The sequence below is a fragment of the Nothobranchius furzeri genome, chromosome 16, assembly GCF_043380555.1.
Source record: "Nothobranchius furzeri strain GRZ-AD chromosome 16, NfurGRZ-RIMD1, whole genome shotgun sequence".
Taxonomy (NCBI): domain Eukaryota; kingdom Metazoa; phylum Chordata; class Actinopteri; order Cyprinodontiformes; family Nothobranchiidae; genus Nothobranchius; species Nothobranchius furzeri.
Genome location: NC_091756.1, coordinates 28,521,130 through 28,544,629, shown reverse-complemented (window position 1 = coordinate 28,544,629; position 23,500 = coordinate 28,521,130). Strand labels below are relative to the sequence as shown.

The following is a 23,500-nucleotide window of genomic DNA, read 5'->3' as shown; positions in this document are numbered from 1 at the left end:
AGAGGTACTTCAATCCTAAATGCAGTCAGACTTAGGATGAGCTGTGGTTCCTCACTGAAGCATGGTCGTATTTCTAGCCTCCCTCTCAGATTCACAGGCTTGAGATGTTCATTTCTTAGTTCTTGGTCCAGAATAGATCTGTCGCCAGCTTACAGAGCTGTCGTTAACAGCAGTCACAGCTCACTGACCTTCTCTGCTCGTCACATTCCTCTGCTCCCTCGCCTGCTGTTAGTTTTTGGTGTTTTTCCTCAACTAGTTGTTTTCTTTTGGAGATTAAGGTTTTATCTACGATATTCAGTGCCAAATACCAGACACAGAATGGATTAATTAACTGGAATGTGGGCTGGGGATGTACGAAAGACGCTCTCTGCTGCTCTGCAGTGCCTGTGCAGTGAACTACTATGATTACTGCGAACTGTCAGTCAGCTGGGATTGCTGTGAGTGGTCAAAAGGTATTTACCAGTAGCTAATTAGCTAAAACTCTGTCTTAATGACCTGTAAAGAAATGGCTGTTTACTATTGAGTCTGGTGTGTTTAGATATTTTATTAACTCTGCATGTCTGTTAACAAAATATCTCATGAAGCCTTGAAGAAGAAGAAAATATCATTTCTATAGCGCCTCTCAAGATAAAAATCACGAGGCCACCACAATCAATATCCAGTTGGATGGAAAAGCTTGGGACACACAGTGATGTTTGAGAAGAAAAACAAAGTTTATAGGATTTACAGAAAGTGTGCAATAACTGTTTAAACTAAATGAGGCAGGTGCATACATTTCAGAACCACAAAAAATAAATGAACTCAGTATTTAGGAGATCCTCCTTTTGCAGAAATAACAGCCTCTTAATACATCCTATGGCTTCCAGTGAGTCTGGATTCTGGTTGAAGGCATTTTGGAGCATTCTTCTTTACAAAACATCTCTAGTTCGTTTATGTTTGATGGCTTCTGAGCATGGACAGCTCTCTTTAACTCACACCGCAGATGCTAATAACATTCAGGTCTGGGACTGAGATGGCTATTCCAGAACGTTCTGCCTGTTCCTCTGCATTAATGCATTAGTAGATGTTGAGCAGTGTTTAGGGTCGTTGTCTTGTTGACAGATCCAGCCCCGGTGCAGCTTCAGCTTTGTCACTGATTCCTGGACATTGGTCTCCAGAATCTGCTGACATTGAGAGGAGTCCATGCATTCCTCAACTTTAACAAGATTTCCAGTCCCTGCGCTGGCCACACAGCCCACAGCATGATGTGACCACCACCATGTTTTACTGTAGGTAGCAGGTGTTAATCTTGGAATGCTGTGTTCTTGTTCCTCCATGCATAACGCCCCTTGTTATGCCCAGATAACTCAGTTCTAGTTTCATCAGCCCACAGCACCTCATTCCAGAATGAAGCTGCTTGTCCAGATGTGCTTTAGCAGACCTCAAGCAACTCTGTTTGTGCCATGGGAGGAGAAAAGGCTTCCTCTGCATCACTGTCACACACAGCATCTCCTTGTGTAAAGTGCACCAAATAGTTGAACGATGCACAGTGACTCCATCTGCAGCAAGATGATGTTGTAGGTCCTTGGTGCTGGTCTGTGGGTTCACTCTGACTGTTCTCACCATTCTTTGCTCTGAGATTTTCCTGGTCTGCCACTTGGAGCCTTAACTTGAACTGTGCCTGTGGTCTTCCATTTCCTCAATATGTTCCTAACTGTGGAAACAGACAGCTGAAATCTCTGAGACAGATTTCTGTCTCCTTCCCCTAAAACATGATGGATAACAATCTGTTTAAGGTCACTGAGAGTTGTTATGAGACCCCATTTTGCTGCTCTTCAGAGAATATTCAGAGGAGGGAAAGTTACAATTGCCCACATACTCTTTGTCATAGCTGGATTCACCGGTGTATGGTTAAGGGTCACTGAGCTTACCAAACCTATTCTGAGTTCCAATAATTTGTTCTAAAGGTTTTGTAATAAATAAAATAACAACAGTGCCCAAATTTATGCACCTGCCTAATTTAGTTTAAACAGTTATCACACACTTTCTGTAAATCCTATAAATTTGGTTTCACTTCTCAAACATCACTGTGTGTGCGCGTCTCCTTTATGATTTATTTAACGGACATTTTTTATCATAACAACCAATGATTTATTCAGGAGAGTCATGAGGATTAACAAGCCGGCCCAAACGTTCACATCCCACTGCACCCCAGAGAACACACTGGCTATAAATCTTCTCTCTTCTGTGTTCATCCTCAGGTATTTTCGGCCAGCGTTTGGAAGACACGGTGCAGTATGAGAAAAAGTTCGGCCCCCGCCTGGTCCCCCTGTTGGTAGAGCAGTGTGTGGACTTCATCAGAGAGAGGGGTCTGGATGAGGAGGGTCTCTTCAGGATGCCAGGGCAGGCCAACCTTGTCAAAAAACTCCAGGAGGCCTTTGACTGTGGAGACAAGCCTTTGTTTGACAGGTGTAGTGTTTTGTTTACCAGGCCTGACTCCTTACATAACTCACTCCTGGTTTAAACCTTCAAAGCCATCAAATAACATCAGAAAATGATATTGATTTTCTCATAAGGTTCATCTAATTATAAGTTAATACCAATAAAACATTTTATTATATAAAAATAAAATATTGCAACTGTATTAACTAATTATATTTGGCCATTATCTCCTGCAGTACTTAGATATTCCACAAGGAGGCAAAACACATGAATAGAGCTGAAGTCTGAGGAACGTACTAACCCTGTTACAGAGATAGAGGCCTAGGGAAATTAGGAATATGAACAAATATTTATTTGGTATTAAAGGGTTGCTGTGTACTTACTTGCAGTAATACAGACGTCCACACGGTGGCATCCTTGTTAAAGTTGTACCTGAGAGAGCTGCCTGAACCAGTTATTCCCTTCTCCAAATATGAAGACTTCCTCACCTGCGCACAGCTTTTAGCCAAAGATGAAGAAGAGGTCTGCACAGTTGTTTTCTACAGATTTTCTATTAGTGTTAATGTTTTTGAGACCACAACAATAATTTTAAATATGCAAATATATGTCAGGGGATCCAGAAGCTTGGAAAACAAGTAAACACTCTACCTCTACCTAACTACAACCTCCTCAACTACATATGCAAGTGAGTCCACCTCCTTTGGATAGGAGACATGTTTGGTTCTTTTCTAGTGTTTGAGGGGGTTCTCTGTTCCAGGTTTCTTGATGAGGTTCAGTCCCACTGCAACGAGAACAAGATGAGTGTCCAGAACCTGGCCACAGTATTTGGACCAAATATCCTCCGACCCAAGATGGAGGACCCTGTAACTCTAATGGAAGGTATACAGTGATGTGAAAATTAGATTGTAACATAAATGATTTGTTCTTTGTTGTTTAAAATTTATTCTAATCTAACCTCAAGAGCAGAAAAACACACAACAGGTTCCAGGTTATTATTTATTAAACGAAAAGAAAATGTACCAGGTCCGCTGAGCAGGTGTTCAACTTTCATATATAGCACATGTGTTGTGGTTCTACGATCATCTGTTGACCTTTGAGATTTTTGATGCACCAGCCTTTAGGTAGTAAGGTAAAGGTTAAAGGTCATGGTGGGACAGCCTGAAGTATAGTTTGTTTGGATTGAACTGGTGGCGTGTTGTTTCTACTCTTGACTTTAGACCTGGCGGAGATCCAGTTATTCTACAATGACAAGTCATTGAGATCAAGATGTTCCCCTATAGTGGCTGAATCATAAATTCCTATTGTACTTCAGTGACATCCTGACACGGTGTGGTCTACTTTGTCTAGGAACTTCTCTAGTCCAGCACCTAATGATGGTCCTCATCAGGGAACACAAGCGTCTGTTCTCAGGGAGGGACCAAGAGGGACCCCTTTTACCCCAAACTGAGATACCTATCCAGGGGCATCAGCTCCAACATCGCAGCTTGGGAGCCTGGATCTCCGAGGAGGACCTACAAAGCGCTCCTGTTTCCAACTCTGACCAAGAACTTCATAGCAGTGCCTCATCTCTGGATGTAAAGCTGTGCACAGCCATCACTCCCACCCAGACCTCAAACCCTGGACCAAAACTTGGGTCTGGGGCGAGTAAAGGAGAGATGGTGGTCAGCCCAAGTAAGCAAGCCAAGGCCATACCTTCTTGGAAATACACATTTAAAAGCTCCTCAGCTCCTCGCTCTCAGACACAAGCTAAACAAAGCACCACAGCTGGAGCGGTGGCAGAAACTACCAACGTGTCTACTGGTGGGGGTGGGAATGGAGGCAACTGGCTCATGAATGGCTTGTCATCCTTAAGGGGGCATCGCCGCACATCATCAGGTGAACGATCTGCCCGTGATCGTGACTCCACGGGTTCCTCCCAGAGACTGTCCACCTATGACAATGTCACCTCTTCCAGCCTGGGGAGCGTTGCCAGCGTTTCCAGCACACCGTGGTCCACTTCCTCATGTGAAATCTCTGTGCTCGATTCAAGCGTTGAGCCTTCAGCACTCCAGAATTTTGGAGGTGCGGTAGAGGATGATGAGAAGGCAGAGTGGATAGAGAGCCAGCACGAGCCAGAGAGAGAAGGGGATGGTGGGATAACGACCCAGCCAAGCTCAGAGCAGGACAGCTATGAAGCCATGGAGCTTTGCAGCAGCGCTGCCTGCAGCGAGAACGAAAACCTACCAGCAGCAGCTGGGGTGCCATCCATCATTATGACAGAAGACGGGGATGGGACAAACCTAACTCTGAGCAGTCTGACGGAGGGACTGAAGGACGAGCTAAAAAAACAGAAGTCCACGTATGAGGCCAGGATTCAAAAGTAAGTCTACTTACTCTGGCAATAAAATACTGGGTTTATTACCAGTGTTGGGAGTAACGCCGTTTAAATATAACGGCGTTACTAACAGCATTCTTTTTTAGGTAACGGAATAATCTAATTAATTACTTTTCCCACTGTTGCAACGCCATTACCATTACTGGGTACGGAACGTTGTGCGTTACTATGTGCTTGTCGAACGTTGAGCAACAGTGTGAGGCTTTCTGACCGCCACACTTCAGCTGCAGCCAGGGAGAGAGAGGTGTCGGTAACGCGCTTACAAACACGATGATGATTGGCCGGGTGGGCGGAGACCCTCACTGTCTCAGTCACTGCATGCTGTAGACACTACAGAGCAGTGATGGGAATAACGCAGTTTAAAATAACCACGTTAATAAAAAAAAATTTCTTTCTGTAACGAGCAAACTAATTAATTACCGTCTTCTTTTAACAAAACGTCGTTTCTGTTACTGATAAGTAAATGCAGTGCGTTAAGCAGCACGGTGTGTTGAAGCTGTCATCAGCTGATCAGGAGCTCAAGAGGTAGATGTTTTCATCCAAGCGCATCACGGCCCGTGAAGAACGAGGAAGACGTGATGAATAGTCTACAGCTGCAGGTGCGGGTCTGCAGCCGTGCTCTTCGTAGCGTGACAGCGGGACGTCCCGAAGGTCCGCTCACCTGTCCACCGCTCAGACTTCCTGATCTTCTACCTTCCTAGATCATCCAGCTGTAACCTGTTTCTGATCATGTCTTTAGTCCCGCTGTAACACTGATGCATCAGTCTCAAACGTCATGGAGCTCAGGTGTTATCAGAACTACCTGTGTGTGTTTACCACCCAGCTTCAGCTCTTCTGTGGTTGGGTCTGACCCAAATTAGTAAATGTAAGTCCTCCATCATGCTTGTGCCTCTTCTAGTGTCATTTTAAAGGATTGTATTTATTTATTTAACCATTACTAGATTACCAGCAACAGAAATGCTGCTAAAAATGCACAATTATGTGAAGCTGGAAAAATTAAAATGCTGTGCAAAATTACATTTATTTCTGTAATTTAACTAGACTGAGAGACCATTTAAAGGCTCAGGAACCTTTACATGTGTTTCTATTTGCAATTTTAAATTTTAGCTGATTGGGGTCTTGTTAAATATCACACAGTGACCTTTAAATAGTCTAGATAAGTGTAATGTTCCTGTTAGTAGTTCCTCCTGTTAAGTGCTTATGTTTTTAAATTATTCAGGTTTATAAAAAACATTTGGACATACATTGTATTATGTTCCAGTCATTAGTCATTTATATTTCACTATTGTAGTCATTCTTGCCTGCTTTAATGAAAAAAGTAACTAAGTAGTTATTTTTCTTGGTAATTAGTTACTTTTATAATCTTGTAACTCAGTAACTGAGTTACTTTTTTGACAAAGTAATCAGTAACTATAACCAATTACTTTTTTAAAGTAACGTTCCCAACACTGTTTATTTTCTAAGGGTCTAGAAAATGGAGAATGGCCTGTATTTATGTAGAGCCTTCTAGAGTCCTACAACCCCCCAAGGTACATTCACACTCTGATGATGAGCTATGCTGTAGCCACAGCTGCCCTTGTGTACACTGACTGAAGCGAGACTACCATACACAAGCACCAACAGATCCTCCAACCACCACCAGAAAGCCAGGTGGCAAGTTATCCATGTCTAGGGTCACAGAAGCCGCGATCAGACAGAGATGCGCCGAGCTGCGGTAAGAACCAGCCGGCAGCCCGCGCAGCAAACAGAGATTCATGGTAAAAACGACTGATTGTCTCTTTAACAGGTGGCACCAACTCAAAATGTCTTTAAAATCATGTCAAAGACCTTTAAACACAAAAAATTATCTTTCAAAGCTGCAAACCAGCAAATTCCATTGTTGTGGTTAAACAAAATTGTTAAATTAAGTTTGAGGACCTTTTAAACATTTTTTAATGCGATAATACATTCAAGACATTTAAAAGGGTATTTTCATTGAAACAGTCAAATCAAGTGTTGGTGCACTTTGATCTGTTCTGTGCCCGTAGGCTGGAGGAATCCAGTGCTGCTCTGAGTGCCCAGATGCAACGCCTAGAGCAAGAAATGGAACAAGAGAAGAAGAAGCAGCGCATGCTGGAGATCAAACTGAGAAACTCTGAGCGGGCAAGAGAAGATGCTGAGAACCGCAACCGCCTCCTGGAGAAAGAGATGGAGGACTTCTTCTCCACTCTGGGTGATCTAGCTCTGAGCACGAGGACAAGCAACATTTGATGAAACACAGTGTTTGATTTGAAGCCAACTCTGTGGGGGACCTATACAATTCTGTGTGCATTATTAATATAACAAAATATGTGAAAAATGTTGCACATTTCCAATAAACGTGAACCCGATGTGTGGATTTACAGAAATTCTTTAAGGAAATGTTTCTCTTGTTAGGAAGTTCTCCTTTCATGTTAATATAAAGAAGGTGCTCCTTTGATGAAATCACTCTCAGTCCAGGGTTTTCTAGTTTGTGCAACATTTCAGTCCCAAATCTGCTAAAACTGTTGAATCGTCAGAAACGCCAGATTAACACCTTTCTCATAGCCTTAAACTCTAAAGGATAACAGCCTCAGGTTGGACAAACAGAATTTAACAAAAGGCATCGGTGTCAGGTGGAGCGTTAGGCTAACCCCTATTTCACACTGGAAGCATTAGCGGCGCGGAACGTCGCTGCTTCACATAGAATCCATTATAGTGTATGGGGGTTTCAAATCAGCCATGATTTGGCCATTTTCAGGCTCAGAAGCGGCATGTCGTGCCACGCCATTTAAGATAAGATCAGGTTCTATATTTGCCATGAGCTGCTTTTGGGACACATCAATTCCCACAGTTAACATAGGGCTAGACATGAAATCACACAGTTTCAGTGTAAAATCCTTGGTAATTTGCAATACAAAAGTACTGCAGCGATGCGATTTCAGCTGTGTGTTTTACATGGCTTTAATCCTGATAGTGGAGAGGAACATCATCATATATGACATCATCCAGCGATTTCAAACATGATCGCTTCTTTTTGGTTTAATGGCAGATTGCATTAACAAACTGTGCCCTTTGAATTCTCAAGGGATCTCGTGATCCCGCGAGTCCAGCGAGGAAGCCGTTCCACAGTCAAGACTCTCCCAGTGTGTACTGGACCACAATGAAGCTCGCGAGTAAAACGTAGGGACAGCAGTCGAAGATTAGAAGTTGTATTGTCCCGTGATCAGATACCAACGACGTCCCATGAGAAACATTTTTAAGTAAAATGTGTGGTGCATTTGGTCAGAAGGGTTATCTAATAGAAAAATCAAGTAAAACATTTGCTTGAACCATAATAAAATCTTTGGTACACGTTAGTGGTGTGAGGTGAACGAGTCAAGCTTTTCTTTGTCACAAAGCACTTGATTTTTTTTCTGTCTTTTCTTTTTTATGGCAGTTGGACAACAGCAAATGTACAAAAATGTTGTATCCACTTTTAGATCATTGATGATCACATGTGACTAACGTATTCCTTCTCTGGTTCCCTGCACCCATCCCTGACACTTGCACATCGATGGCCCGGTACAAATATTAGCACCGTTAACACCCTTGCACGTTTTACGTGGGAAACGTTTGTGTTACAGACCACAGACTGACTTCATCTCTAGATTAAACAACCATCTAAGTGTTTACAAAATAACATTAGAATGAGCAGCTGAGATACTTTGAAGCAATAGTTTAACATTTAGAAAACAATTGGCTTTCACGTTTACCACCATCTATGTCTGGATACAGGGGATGCCTCCTTTGAGGACCACATTTGAAGGCTGATTACGCCACAGCAATGAAGGCTGTCACAATTTCAAGGCTTTTTTCGTTTGTAGCCTACAAATGCTTCTTTCTTTTCCTCAGATTTAAAGGACAGGTCTGGTGTATCCTTCGTGGCCTACGCTATCCCAAGATTCATTCCAGGCCGAACGGGAGATTTCAGTTCTTGTGTTGATGGTGGATGAAGTGGGAGAGGATTACAGTATTAAATAATAAAAAATGGGGGTGAAATGTTAAAAATTAGTTGCGTTATTGGACTTTTGTTGTTTGTTTCATATGCTGGCTACAACAGTAAAGCTGCTGTTGCTCCTTTGAGGATAAACTATGAAAAAAGCTCAGCAAAGTTTCGAATTTTGTTTTGACTCACTTCCGTCTCGTCTCGTCTCGTCTTCCTCCGCTTATCCGGGTCCGGGTCGCGGGGGCAGCATCCCAACTAGGGAGCTCCAGGCCGTCCTCTCCCCGGCCTTGTCCACCAGCTCCTCCGGCAGGACCCCAAGGCGTTCCCGGACCAGATTGGAGATGTAACCTCTCCAACGTGTCCTGGGTCGACCCGGGGGCCTTCTGCCGGCAGGACATGCCCGAAACACCTCCCCGGGGAGGCGTCCAGGAGGCATCCTGACCAGATGCCCAAACCACCTCAACTGGCTCCTTTCGATCCGGAGGAGCAGCGGTTCTACTCCGAGTCCCTCCCGAATGTCCGAGCTCCTCACCCTATCTCTAAGGCTGAGCCCGGCCACCCTACGGAGGAAACTCATTTCGGCCGCTTGTATCCGCGATCTCGTTCTTTCGGTCATTACCCAAAGCTCATGACCATAGGTGAGGATTGGGACGTAGATCGACCGGTAAATCGAGAGCCTGGCTTTCTGGCTCAGCTCCCTCTTCCCCACGACAGATCGGCTCAGCGTCTGCATCACTGCAGACGCCGAACCAATCCGCCTGTCGATCTCCCGATCCCTCCTACCCTCACTCGTGAACAAGACCCCGAGATACTTAAACTCCTCCACTTGAGGTAGGACCTCTCCCCCGACCCGGAGGTGGCAAGCCACCCTTTTCCGGTCGAGAACCATGGTCTCAGATTTGGAGGTGCTGATCCTCATCCCAGCCGCTTCACATTCGGCCGCGAACCTACCCAGCAAGAGCTGAAGGTCAGAGCTGGATGAAGCTAGGAGGACCACATCATCCGCAAAAAGCAGAGACGAGATTCTCCTGCCACCAAACTCGACACACTCCACACCACGGCTGCGTCTAGAAATTCTGTCCATAAAAGTGATGAACAGAACCGGTGACAAAGGGCAGCCCTGGCGGAGTCCAACCCTCACTGGGAACAGGTCCGACTTACTACCGGCTATGCGGACCAAACTCACGCTCCTCTGGTAAAGGGACTGAATGGCCCTTAACAGAAAGCCACCCACCCCATACTCCTGGAGTGTCCCCCACAGGGTGCCCCTGGGGACACGGTCATAAGCCTTCTCCAAATCCACAAAACACACTTCCATTTAGCTTATTCATGGTTGCTAGGCAACATGACATACACCAAAATAAGGGCACGAATAAACATGAAGGCTAGATTTCACAGCCGCTTATGATCTCCCCAGTCAATGAAGAACCAGGCTTACGCTGACAGTGTAGGATGGGTCCTTTGAAGGATGCAGCCTCTGAATTTAGACACAACCACAGTCTACCTGTAGAAGTTGCATGGAGCTAGCTGGTATTTAAGTGCTAGCCTACAAAACAAAACCTCAGACAGCAAAATGGCATGCAACATCTTATTAGCATTGTGCCATGAGCACAACCAGAAAGGTTCTAACAACAACTTTAACAGGGAAATAATGGCCCATTTGACATCAAAGCTAACTTAGCGTTTAGCAACTGGATTTTTTTAACCACACTTAAAACTTTAAATTCTGGAAAATTGTCAGCTCTATTTTGCACTACCAGGTCAGTTTGTGCTTGTGAGTGTGTGACAGCTAAATGAAAAGAATCTGATGGGCATCTCTAGGTGAACAGACTCTAAACACAGCAGGACCTTTAGCAGTCCTTCCTGTTTTTATTCTATCTGCCTCCATTTATACTGCAAGCATTTTTATCAAGACTGAATGTAAAATTCAATTTTGTACATTTTAACAAAATCAGTTTTCACAGAACAAGATGTTCTCGTTTTTTTATCTCATGAAAAAACAAACTGAATAATGCAAAGGACTTTAGCCATAGTTGCCTCAAACCCGTCCTAGTTCTCAGGCTACCCCACACTGACCACCTTCATCTCCATCTAAGTCCATTTGATGGCAAAACCTCAATCTTCATCATCCTCACTGATGCCATAACAGCCAATTAGTTCCTTACATCCTGAGGCCTGACTCATTTACCAAACCCTAAATATCACAGCTGGACTGCTTCAGCTGTTCACCCACAGGACATCAGAACCAGCTGCTAGAAAACCCACAACCAATCAGAAGGAGCTGCTCAGAAGCCATGCTGACTTTGGCACATGAAGCTGAACACTGCCCTTAGAGAAACAATGGAGCTTCCTGGTTATGCCTTCAGGGAAGTGCTTTTAAATGTAAAAATAACAATGTCTTGATGCTTGCCTGTGCAGCGATGTGAATATATGTGAACCACTAGTACACAGGGGCAGTGATGACTTGTGATTTTGAAATGAACTGATGTTACTGAACACATTATTGGTGCCAACTCTTGTGCTGATCATGTGAACTGAATGAAATTTCTGCTTTCAGAATGTGTCTTTATCGTGAATGTGATATTAACAAAACCAGCCCTGGGAAAGAAATATTCAACAGAAAGAAACATTTTTATTAGATTAATCTGACTGCAAAACAGGGTACCGTTGATCATGTGAGGACGTTTGTTGCAATGTAACCCAGTTAGCTAGAAATTTATTTTAGAATGGATCTTGTAAGAATTGCATGTGATAAATACTTTATCAATTAATCACCAATCAGAAAAATGTAAAGAAATGTCAGCAACAGTTATATCTTAAAGAACCCTTAGATCAGTGTGGTGTTATATGAAAGTGTGCTTTTGACTGGACACTGTAACCCATGCGTTTGATTCCACCCTCTTCATTTTTTGGTGGCTCAGGTTTAGAGACATTCATCTCATGGCTACAGTGCTCGTCTCTTCTTCCCATCCATGGTGCTTATTATGAACTTCCATTGTTGTAATTAAGTGCAGCGATTCAGAATAAAGCTGGTAAATAGAGACAGTGGTGACCTCGAATGTTTGAAATGGAAAACGAACATCCTTCGTTCATAATTGACTAAGTTTATTTTCAGAAGTGTAAAAAAGGTAAAAGGTAAGTTTGGTCTCAAAGAAAATATTTTTACACAATTCTGTGGTGTGTTTCTGTGAAAAATAACTGTTCCTACAAACTGAAGAAACATTGGCATTCCACCTGGATGTATCCTTAGCCCCCTCCAATTCACAATACTTACACAAGGGTTTTCTGTAAACTATCCAGGCAGTTTTATCATGAAGTTAGCTGATGACACCTACGTTTTTGGTTTGATTTCTACCAACTAGGAGTCTATAAGAGTGAAGAGTAAGAGCTTGCAGACTAGTCTGAAGCACCAGTGTGGCAAATATGAAATAAGACCGTGGATTCAGGTGACAACAGTATTATCTTTGGGTCTTAAGATATCCACTGACTTTACATTGACCACGAACACAACAAGTATCATTCAAGTGGCAGTGTATAGTTTCCTGCAGTTAGGGTGCAGTACATATGTACATTTCAGAGTAGCTTTACAACATATCGCTGTGACCGTCGCTAGTTTAAGAAAACATTACAGTAAATGTTACCTGTGGAGCAAAGGTTCCTGCACCTGCTGATTTGTTTGGCCAAAATATATTGCATCCCTTTTTTGATTCTGTACTTTCACGTTTAGAAAGTGTTTAGCTGTTTCGTTATTAATTTCATGTTTCTTACTGTTGAAATGTTTTTGAACGTGACAACGTAACTTCCGTAAGTCGTACGTCCAACCAATCATCTAGTGTGACGTCACAGACATGCACAAGACCCCGAGCCAGCCAGAAGGAAACATGGAAACAAAGACGCTAGACCTGCACCCTATGTACTTTAGACCCAATTTTGATGGTTGTGTGTCACAAAGCCGCCAATATTTTTCCAACGACTGGACATCATTTTATTAATTTTCAAAGTTCAAATGGATATCTCCAGAGATCAAAGGTAAAAACTACACATCGTCTCTTAAAAATGATGACACTCATCCAACCTATGGACTATTCACCCTTTTATTCAGGCAGAAGACTGAGCAGCTTCTGTGGCAAAGAAAGCTTACTCTGAGACTTCTGAACTCTGACGCATCAGCATTCTTCATCGTTTCCTTCAGTATTTTAGACATCTGTGACTTTGCGTCATAACACCTTTGATGTATAGACGTGAAGCTGGATTATTTTCGTATTCCTGACAAAATATTCTTTCAATGACAACTGACTACAATGCAAATGTGTAGGTTTCAGAGACGCACTTCAAAACAGCCTCAAATTGTCTTTAACTTGGTAACAAAAACACAAACCTCATAAAAGAAAGACACACTCACCAAATAAAGTGTATTTCTTTAATGTGCAGTACATTTTTCAGAGGTGGCACTGAATTCCAAGTGCCTATTCTTTATTTTCATTGGTTGCAGTTGATGTGCAGATCCAGAAATTCTAACTAGTAGCATGGCTGAAATCTCTAGCAAATATTACAAACCAGCACCATAAAATAACGTGACTCCTTGTAGGTATTTACTCACTTGTTTGTGTTTCTTAACATACTAATAACCCTTAGATTACCATAATAACAAAAAGTCAGACCAGTGTGAGTGAAATAAACTGGCTGAAATTTTTTAGGGTAAGACCGAATATGTAACATCATAACTATAAAAAAAATCACAGAAATTAAAATTGATCTTATTCATAAAAAAGGAAAACATGGATCGACAGTACCAAACTTTTTTTTTTACCTTCAGAGGACAGCTAACACAGGCTAAGCCCATCACGTAAAACTAGCAGTTTGCTGAAGGTATTGCACATTTAGGTAAAAAAAAAAAAAAATTAACAAAAGAAAAAAATAAAGAGAACTAGAAATACATAACAATTCTCTTATTTCAGGGTAAAGTATACATAATGTACAAAACTAGAAGTCTGTTGAATCTGACAAATAGTACACTTTCAAATAAATAAATAATGGAATCTGTTATTCACACACCTTCGATAGCTAATTCTGCAGGCGACAGAATATTTGCAAGAACTGGCAGAAATTCAGCATGAGGTAGTTCATCAAAGCCGACCTAAACCAGAAGAAAACTGCTCAGAGATGAAATAATACTTTAACTGCAACAAGAAGAAAAGATTGCTCAGATAATTCCTCCTAATGTTGAGCCAAAAAGATTAAGAGCACTTTTGTGAGTAAATCATTTTCTCCAGCTAAAATCAGAATTGTTTATTTTTCCCCCTATTGTTCCTGCGTGCCGACCGCCATTAAACAGATATCTTTCTCTATTCTTCATATTGGAAATTTACTTTCACTCCTTAAAAGCCGCATAACTGCTGCAGTTAGGTGTTATACTTTAACTATTTGGCTTAACTTAAAAGTAAATGATCAGTAATGTTTTCACTTATTGGTGGTAGCAGCTGTTACTATTTAAGGGTTCAAATAAATATAAAGTCCAAACTTGGAGTCAAATGATGAAAACAAGGTCCGTCGAACTAACAAGTAGAGGTCATGTGCATGCCGATTTAAGCGTTTAGTCTTTAACAGGTTATTAGAACAGTTCAGTGATTAAGTGTAAGTATCAAATATTTACAGTAGTTCTCTGGTAAACATATTTCTGTGTAGTTAGGGGACAAGCTAAAGGTGTCTTAATAAGCTTTTCTGCAGCTTTAGTGTAGCTGACAGACAAGCAAATGTACATATGAAGCTATTTGAAATATTTGACAAAGTTTGAATTATTTGTAGCTTTAAATCCACAGGTGTGCTTCTGTCTAAGCCAACGATTTTATCAATACGTTTAACAGAAACACGAACGAGAGCGAGCAGATAAACACGGCTAATATTTGAGTGTTAGCTTGGGAGAACATGAGAAGTTGTGAAGCTAGCTGACAAGCTAACTCCCAAAACTCCTGGACTGCATCCCCATTTGTTTAATGTTTTGTGTATATTTATATAAACCGTGCCCATGTATGCTCTGTGCCACTAATGTCTGTCACAATAATAATAAGGAATATATGTTGGAGCAATAGTTCGGACAATTTGGGGTTTTTGTACAACTGCAATAAACAATAATATTATTTTGGCTGTACGGTCAGAGTTAGCACTGTCAGTGGCCTCAATTTGGATATAAAAGTCATTTCGTTGATTCTCCCAGCTGACCAAGACACATCTGGTAACACACTTAGTCAAGTGAGTAGTGAGTATGATCAGATAGATAAACTAACGGCCAGGCTCAGAAGGGCAATTACCTTCGATTTATGCAAATGGCCGCCTTTAGTTTAGGCCCAAATGTATTGTGAGGGCCTGCTGAGAACGTCTGGCGGAGCCTCCTGTCAGACGGAGCCAGTGAGGAAGCAGAAGCTGGGGACTTTGTGTCGGGCTCTCCAATCTCTGGAACGCCTTGGGATTCCCCCGGAAGAGCTGGCCCAAGTGGCTGAGGAGAGGGAAGTCCGGGCGTCTCAGCTTAGGCTGTTGCCCCCGTGACCCGACTCCGAATAAGCGGTTGAAAATGGATGGATGGATGGACCGCCATTAGTTTTCATTCAATGTTATGTAAAATAAATTTGTGAGCACATATAGCATATTCCTGTGGGCAGGAATATCTCCTGTAAGACACCATGTCAGACACAGCAGAAATCGTGGTATAAAACTATGAATGTTCTCATTCTACTGTGACTAGCCATTAGCTTATCAATCCAGTTAGTGGTAATCTCATTTTGTTCCAGAATGAGACCATCTAAAAGCATCCTGTTTGTAACATTTTCACACAACCCTTCTGAAAACCCTGAAACACTAATAATAAAACAGGAATAAAGCCTAAATGAAAGCTTGGTTTTTCAGCACATTTCAAACTGACTTCTCTTACAAAACGCCAACAAGGAAAGTGGTTTATTTTTCTGCTGTGTTTAGTATGGAACTGATTTTTAAAGTTTTGACGATCCAACTTAAACATAACAGCTGGCCACCACCAGAGAGAGGAAGCTGTAGTGCAGTTGCATTAATTGCTAAACGTAATTCTACATTCAGCCTTACATAATTTTCCAAACGGCAGCAGCTGGGAGATAAATAAAACTTTGCAGCTCCTACACACTACTTTATAACATTATAAACTGAATTTTATGCCACTGTTTCCTAGCAGCCGTGTTAAAGAAACAAAGTTGAGCAATGGTTTCTCACAGCTGGTACCACAAACTTTACAGAACTACAGCAACACTGTGGTAGACTGGCTCTGTTTCTGTAACAAAACCATCCGTCTACGTTCCCAACAGCTATCAATAAGCAACGATAAAAACACTCAATAAAGTAGAAGAAACAAAAAAATTCTCTCTTACAATTATCCGATTTAGTAAGCATTCATGAAAGGTAATAAAACGTTTTCTGGTCATCGTCACTGCAAAAAAAAAAAAAAAAACTTCTAACTTTGATGAAAGACCTTGATAAACCTGCCTTTTCTTCTCAAATCCTTTCATTATTAAGCACCTCGATCTCATCGTCTCACGCCCTTAAGACAGCACCCTCCTGCTCCTGAGTCCAAAACATAAAATCCAAAATAAGTAGAAAAATATAATTTGTGAGAACCACAAACCCGTCACACGCTATTGTTCTGTCATGGAAACTACAAAAACTCACAAATCCTCACAGGCTATCAGGAATGAAGGACAAACAGGCACTTATCCTTTCAAAGTAAAAGCAGACACTCCACCAGGTAACGTTATTGCATCCAGTAAGAACTCGGGCTGGATTTGCTAATTACTTAGGTTGGATTTAAAACGCCAAGCAAGTCAGAATAAAAGAGTTGAATTACTTACGGATTTTCTTCGTCTCACTTCCAGAATCTCTTCCCACTTCACGACATCACACATCAATCACATTCTCAAGCTTCCCCAATGTTCCCTACTTGACCAAAGTACATTTCATCATAACTGATCAGAAAACCTCTCCATACGTCTTGAATAAAAAAGCAAAACAACCGTCCCAAAGCACAACGAAGAACATTCCACAGTCCCAAACGGTTACGGAGGTCCTCTAAAGCACTTAGAACAACAGAGACGGTCGTTAGGTAAGATCCCGCAGAACCTACGTGTGTCGTCGCGTAAACTCCAACTTCAGCGACAGATTCCAAAGCCTTCGTAAAAAGTAAAACTTTACAACGTAGTTCTCGCAAAAATGTTGTATTTTGTTTTTTTACAAATAAATCTAAATAATCTCGGTATAAATAAACAGACATGTCTGATGCCTGAAAACATTATCCTTATTACGTCAGGTAAAAACATCCACTGGCACTGCTAAGACCATCCATTTGAACATCGAATCAGGTTTCAATGGCTCACTGCAAATCTACATTTAACTTCATTAAATCTGTACAAACTCAATCTACGTTTATATGGCAAGTCGAAGAAGTCGCCGCTTACAAGGAAAAACAAACTAAAAAACAGGTCACATTAAAATGTCTTATAGGTAGATCCGTATTTTCTCACTAAAACAAGAAAAAACCAATTGTTCCATGTTTGTGGGAAAAAAGTAAGAAACGCAGAAATAAATTATAGCTGGACAGGAAGAAATTATAGTTTGAAACAAGGTAATAAAATTCTATACATGTTTAAAAAACTGAGAGAAAAGTTTGGTAATCAGGCTAAAAGATGGAGAGAATACGATGAGTGGCGCCGCCGTCAGGTCCTGGGGGTAGCCATGAAGTGCAACTACAACCAAAACCGGGATGATGGCCTGATAGTCATCTGCAGCAACCCACGGGGTCAGAGGTGGGCGGAGCAGCAACTGCGGTGGTGTTGGCCGTCTCCAGGCTGCTGTCCGTGTCAGTCAGCATCGGGTCGGTGGACATGGAGGTGGAAGAGGAGGGATGGTGCTGGTGGTGCTGCTGGGGGCTGCTGCTCACTGCTGCACCTGTGCTATGAGGAACAGGAGCAGACCTGTGGTCAGCCACCAAGTTATCACATCCACACCAGCATGCTTAATATCCTTCACAAGCTTACAAACAGGCCACCTGCTTTGGCCCTCAGGAGCCATTCTCCCTCCTGGGAGATTAGCACTGAGTCCCACAGGACTGCGGGGATATCAGCCCCAAGCAGGACATTAGCTCAAGGTCAACTGAACACAGCTGAAGCATAATAAATACTTTTGACTGAACATGTAGAGCTGACAGGGATTTTGTGCAACAAGAAATACTTGACGATTTAAACTGAACAGAAACTACTCCAAATCTCCAAAGAGGCTAGAGTAAAGCTGAGCAGAACAACCGTGCTCTCTAACCTCCACTAACCTATGGACGCAGGCTGGCCCCTGATCACTCCGTTCTTCGTCCTCTCCTCCCAGTCCAACACTTCTTTATAGATCAACTCTGCGAGCAAAACAAAAGACTTTTGTTAATCCATAACTGCTTAACCAGCTTTAAAAGCAGGAATCCATCTGTTGCACTGAATTTTAAAGGCCAAGTTAGTAGAAGCTAATCGTTAGCATTAGGGCCTCCACAACATGCTAAAACTCCTCCAGACTTGTGTTATTTGTGGAGATAAAACATCAACGTTGCAGAAAAAACAGAGTCAGTGGTAGAGTTGCATTGTTGTTGGCCAATCAGAAGCAAGATGACAAATATCAGGAATAAATGCTCCAGATCCTGCTGTGCTCTGCTCCAGAAAACTTCTAGTTCCTGAATCAGGAGCACCAGAGCTTTCCCCCCACAGGGTTCGACACAGAAGGCCACTGCAAATGTATTGAAAAAAAGTTGTGAACTTGGTCTTTAATGCAAAACTGGAAACCATTATAGACTTTTAGCAAAACAAATGCCTAATTACCTGGAAATGTCACATTTTCTTCCAAAAATGACAAAGAAAGCCCCTTGAACTGGATTCTATACCAACACATTTCTTTGTTCTTTTGGAAAACAGTTACGCTAATTTGCTGCAACATCGAGCCAGCCTCACCCCTACTGCAGACTGGAAGCAAAAGCGGCGCAGAACGGCAGTGGAAAGGTTTACTCGCGACAATCATGGCACTCAGGGAGAGTCTCAGCAGTGAAGCGGCGTCTCTGCCGTGCTCCTCGCTCGACTCGCGAGATCACACAATCCATCGAGACTTCAAAGGTTATGGTTTGTTTATGCCATCCGCCATTAAACCAAAAAGAAGGAAAACCCGTTTTAAATCACTGTTTGGTGTCATATGTTATTCCGCTCCACTGCCAGGAATAAAGATGTGAAAAACACGCCGCTGCACCTCTGGAATAATGCTGAGTAAATAAGCTTTTAGGCCACACGTAAGCTTCATATACGTATATGAAATTGCATCGCTGCAATACTTTTATTTTGAAAATTGCAGGGATTTTTACACTGAAACCGTGTGTGATTTCACACCTAGCCCAATGTTAACTGCGGAAATTGACGTATCCCAGAAGGGGCTCGTGGAAAAAGAAGTGCTCAACCCTATTTTTACTGCCTGAAAATTGGTGGCTGGTTTGTTACACTCCATAGACTATAATGGAATCTATCTGAAGCGGTGCCGTTTCACTGCCCTTCTGGGCCGCCTTTGCTTTCAGTGTGCAGTAGGCGTCAGGGAGCCTCATGTCGTTTATAAGTGGTCAGACTGAGGTGGTATTTAGGTGCAATCGTGTCCTTTTTGCAAAAGAGTATGCAATGGCAGTATAAAGAGGGTATGAGGGCGGTCTCTGCGCTGCCGCGGACTCCCGTTTATCTTGGACATAACTTGCTTTTTACTGAGATCGAAGCCGCTCATTGTTCTTTTGACAAGCCGCTCCTAAATGTGTCCATCCCCCACAGTCTTCATGCAGTCTCTGGTGATCTGATCTCCAACTCTAACAGAGAGAAGCTCCTGGAGTGCTGCATCACTCCAGTTTATCATCTCAGCTGAATCTGTTTACAAAAGCAAAACTTACCGCCCGAGTTTACTTTCATTTTCAATTTAGTTGCCGGACAGAGCTCGGCTGTAACTCCCCATGTGACCGTTACACCTCCCTCTGTTGCGCCAAGGGTTACTATGCATTCACAAGTCCAGCGTTGCGGCAATATTGCTACTAAGCGTGGAGGCATAAATGCCACAAAATTCATGCATCGTCATGCCGCCACAGCGCGCTCATAAGACACACTGTAGCGGCAGTTCTACGCTGATGTGCCGGCATGTTGTGTCTTCTAAAAAGGGCTCACGGTGAGTGAAACCTACATTCAGAATAGGGATGTGTATTGGTGAAATTCTGGCGATACGATACGTATCACAATACAGGGAGACGATACGATATATCAGGCGATATTAGCAATTTTTTTACACCAAATTTATTGTAGGACAATTCAATAAACAATCCAAACTCATGCGTAACATGTTTAACATGAGGTCTCTGCATTCAGTGGTGGGAACAAAACCCATGGCACACTGCTGCCAGCTAGCGGTCGGTGTTTGAATTGCACCCACAATAAAGAAAATACACAAATGTTTGCATGTAAATTCTTTCCAAACTGAGAAACACAGCTTTTGAATATCAATATAATATTGCGGGAAAAATATCACAGTATGTTGCAAAATCAATATTTTCTTGCATCCCTAATTCAGAAACAAGAAGTTTTTATCGCTGCTTTCTTTCAAAGTGGTTTTTAGGCATATTAGAAAAGGCTGACTGAAACTCTTATACACTGAACTCCACTCCATCATCTGTGCTAAGTTTACGCCTTGCAGCTAAAATCTGATACAGCTCTGAGCTGGAGGCATTCTGTCGATCCAGATTTATTTCTGACTTTATTATTTGCTTTTATTTTTTGTTCCCGGCAAGAATGTGTGCAGCAACTGTGAAAACAGTCCACATGAGGATGAAGGCTTGTGTCACTGCTGGGATGTGCCTGCCTCTCCACATCTCTTCACAGTTCCACAGTAAAATTAGGACAGATTAGGAGCCTTCTGAATCCTGACAGACTGCGCAGAAAAAAACAATGCAAGTCGACTTCCTTCGAAAGCAGATTAAACACTGCACAAGCTTGAAGCACGAAGTTGGGTCAACCTTATGCAACACTCTTCACAAAGAAAACAACATACGCAACAACTTCCCTGAAGAGAGCAGATAATCTCACCTTTCCATTCCTCCACGGTGTGCTCTCTCTCATCCAGCTGCTTGTCTGTGATCATAGGTGGAGGCTTCAAAGAGACAAACACACATTTTATTTTTATTCGTTTTTTACCAGATAAGACGTCTTTAACACAGAGCAGCAAGTCAAAAATGTGGCGAGTTAAATCATCTTTCAGTTGAAAACAACCAGTGTGTGTTCATTCATTTTCAGATGGTCAAACATTAATAAGGAGGCTGCTGTTTCTCTGTCTCATCAGAGTTTTGAGGCTGCTCAACCCCATGCCTGAAGGACGGAGGGTGAATGGTTCGTGGGCTGGATGGGTGGGGTGTGCCCTTGGCTTCCAAATAACAAAACTAGAACAGGTTGGGAAGGAAAAAACACTAAACTAGCCTCGCTACCGAAACATTTGCTCCATAAACACTTTTCAAGCTTAAACGTTGCTGAAGGAAGATGCATGTTTAAGGGTCTTCAATAAATTTAGTGGACTGTGTTAACTTTAATTTCTATATAAAGCTGCTTTTCTTTGTTTTTGCCTGAAAGCCGTGTTAATGACCTTTACTGTACTGATTCTTTGGTGCGACAACCCCAATGCTTTCATAACATGTATTTTACCCTCATTTCCAATTATTAGTACATGCAAATTTAGTTTTGTCTTTCATTTAACCTTTAGTGCCAAATGTATCATATTTGTTTGCTAGTTTTTTACACCTCTCTCTCTAAAAGGATTAGTATGCTCCTCAAACTTCTGCTCTGTAGAATTCAAGTCTTCTGCCTCCTTGTGGAAGATCTAAGCAACACAGGTTATAATTGCCACTTATACTTTGTTATTACTGTCTGTTACAATGTTATATACTTACCTAATAAAATGTTCATCATGTTTGAGATTAGCCGGTAAATAAGTCACTCTTTCTAACAAATATATTTGCTGATTGTGATGTCATGCATCCGGATTTAAAGGGTTAAGTTCTGATCTGTCAAAAAGATAAAAAATGTGATAATGATCTGTTAAATAATATACTTTGAAATCATTGAACATTTAGTAACCATCTTATTCAATGGCGGATCATTATCTGTACCAGGTTGTAACTTTCTGATTAGTTTCTCCCACCTTGGTCAGAAAATGAAAATGAAAAACTGACTAGAGACTTAATTATCCGCCTAACCCGGTACCGTTAATGTAACTGAATAAAATAGTTTTGCCCGGTTGACTGCCAGCTCATGTCCTCCTTTTGCGTAAGGGTGTGATATATTTTGTGCCACTAGAAGGCGCGAGAGCACCGCTATCACGATATGTTTACTCAAAAACCACAGAGGAAAAGGTAAGTACGTCACATGATCAACTAAATGTACTCAAAAATGAAGCAATTAAAAGAGCAACGTGTGGGAGCGTTTAATTGTTGATAGTTAGCACATTGAGCCCTACAGTGAAGTGCTGAGCCTGGCAGGACGTGGAAATGAAGCCACACAGCAAACTGAACCGAGACCAGAAACAGGTCAGTCTGCCGTTACGCTCCTGCCTCCTAAAAGTAGTTTGTTTAGTCAAATAAGGAAATGTCAGAGTAATTATTTAGTTCAATGTAAGGAAACTAAAGTGTAGCCTTCAGAATGTGCTTATAAGCATCGCTGTGTATTTGATGCCAGATGGCCCGTTACACAAGTCCTGAAGGACATTTCAGCTCTCAGCCCACTAACGTTACTTTTCGTTTATGAATGTTGTAAGGAGTATGGGACTTTGGTTGTGAATCAGAATTATGTTATAAAAAGTTTGTATTATTTATAGAGTGGGGGCAAAGGTTAGTTCGTGTGTGTGTGTGTGTGTGTGTTACAGGTAACCAAGTATTAACCGTTAAATGCGTCAATCGGCGGTTAAACTAATTTTGGAAAACGTGCATCCCGACACGATGCCAACAAAAACTTTTTAAAGTCAAAGTCCTGTTAATCATCATCACACACTGGTGAAACATCATCTATGCATTTGACCTGTCTCCGTGGGGAGCGGTGAGCTGCAGCTGTGGCTGCGCTCGGGAACTCTTTGGTGATTTAACCCCCCATCGCAACCCCTTAAAGCGGAGTGTCAAGCAGGAAGGTATTGGATGCCAATTTTGAAGTCTTTGGAATAACCCGGCTGGTATTGGAACACCAACCTTCAGTCCCAGGTAAGACACTCTACCACTAGGCCACTGAGAAGGTACTGGGAGGATTTCAGAAATAAGGGTGGGTTTTTGTTTTGTTGTTAATGTGGACGTTCATCACATACTGGAGTATTTATGTTTATTTTTTCTATTAACGAGGTAAACATGACTTTAATCTGAACGCTAAAACCAGCAGTGACTCCTCTTACCCAGAGACACACTAAAGTTTGATCAAATAATAAAGTGTCAGAGCACAGTCCGAGTACAAATGTCTTCCTGTCAAGGTTGGATGTTCAGTTCTGAGCAAAATCCTTTCACGCCACAAAGGAGACGGATGAAAGCAGCAGTTTGATTCATTTACCCAGCAGGCATGAAGCAGTGTGTGCTGGCTGTTACTGTTTCCTTGAGTTTGACAAAAACAAAAACACAACGTCTTCAGGGACATCGT

The 23,500-nt window shown here is 42.1% G+C and overlaps 2 protein-coding genes across 6 annotated transcripts in view; one reads left to right on the top strand and one right to left on the bottom strand.

Annotated features, from left to right (window-relative positions):
* Window positions 1–11,821, top strand: part of arhgap22b (Rho GTPase activating protein 22b) — a 60,892-nt gene extending 49,071 nt beyond the window's left edge. For 2 of the 3 annotated variants that reach the window (XM_015963621.3, XM_054749048.2), the window contains 6 exons: window positions 2,241–2,448; window positions 2,811–2,943; window positions 3,033–3,106; window positions 3,179–3,300; window positions 3,769–4,780; window positions 6,823–11,821. In XM_015963621.3, coding sequence (XP_015819107.1) covers window positions 2,241–2,448; window positions 2,811–2,943; window positions 3,033–3,106; window positions 3,179–3,300; window positions 3,769–4,780; window positions 6,823–7,045 — 1,772 coding nt within the window. In that variant the 3' untranslated portion in view covers window positions 7,046–11,821. Of the gene's footprint in view, window positions 1–140; window positions 453–2,240; window positions 2,449–2,810; window positions 2,944–3,032; window positions 3,107–3,178; window positions 3,301–3,768; window positions 4,781–6,822 lie in introns of those variants that run through there. The other variant, XM_015963622.3, reaches the window with a different exon arrangement.
* Window positions 11,822–13,186: 1,365 nt separating this feature from the next.
* The window catches only part of mapk8b (mitogen-activated protein kinase 8b), a 49,731-nt gene continuing 39,417 nt past the window's right edge, over window positions 13,187–23,500 (bottom strand). For 2 of the 3 annotated variants that reach the window (XM_015963624.3, XM_015963623.3), the window contains exons 10-12: window positions 20,924–20,987; window positions 18,118–18,195; window positions 13,187–17,741 (exon numbers count right to left, since the gene is read on the bottom strand). In XM_015963624.3, coding sequence (XP_015819110.1) covers window positions 17,572–17,741; window positions 18,118–18,195; window positions 20,924–20,987 — 312 coding nt within the window. In that variant the 3' untranslated portion in view covers window positions 13,187–17,571. Of the gene's footprint in view, window positions 17,747–18,117; window positions 18,196–20,923; window positions 20,988–23,500 lie in introns of all 3 variants that reach the window. The other variant, XM_015963625.3, reaches the window with a different exon arrangement.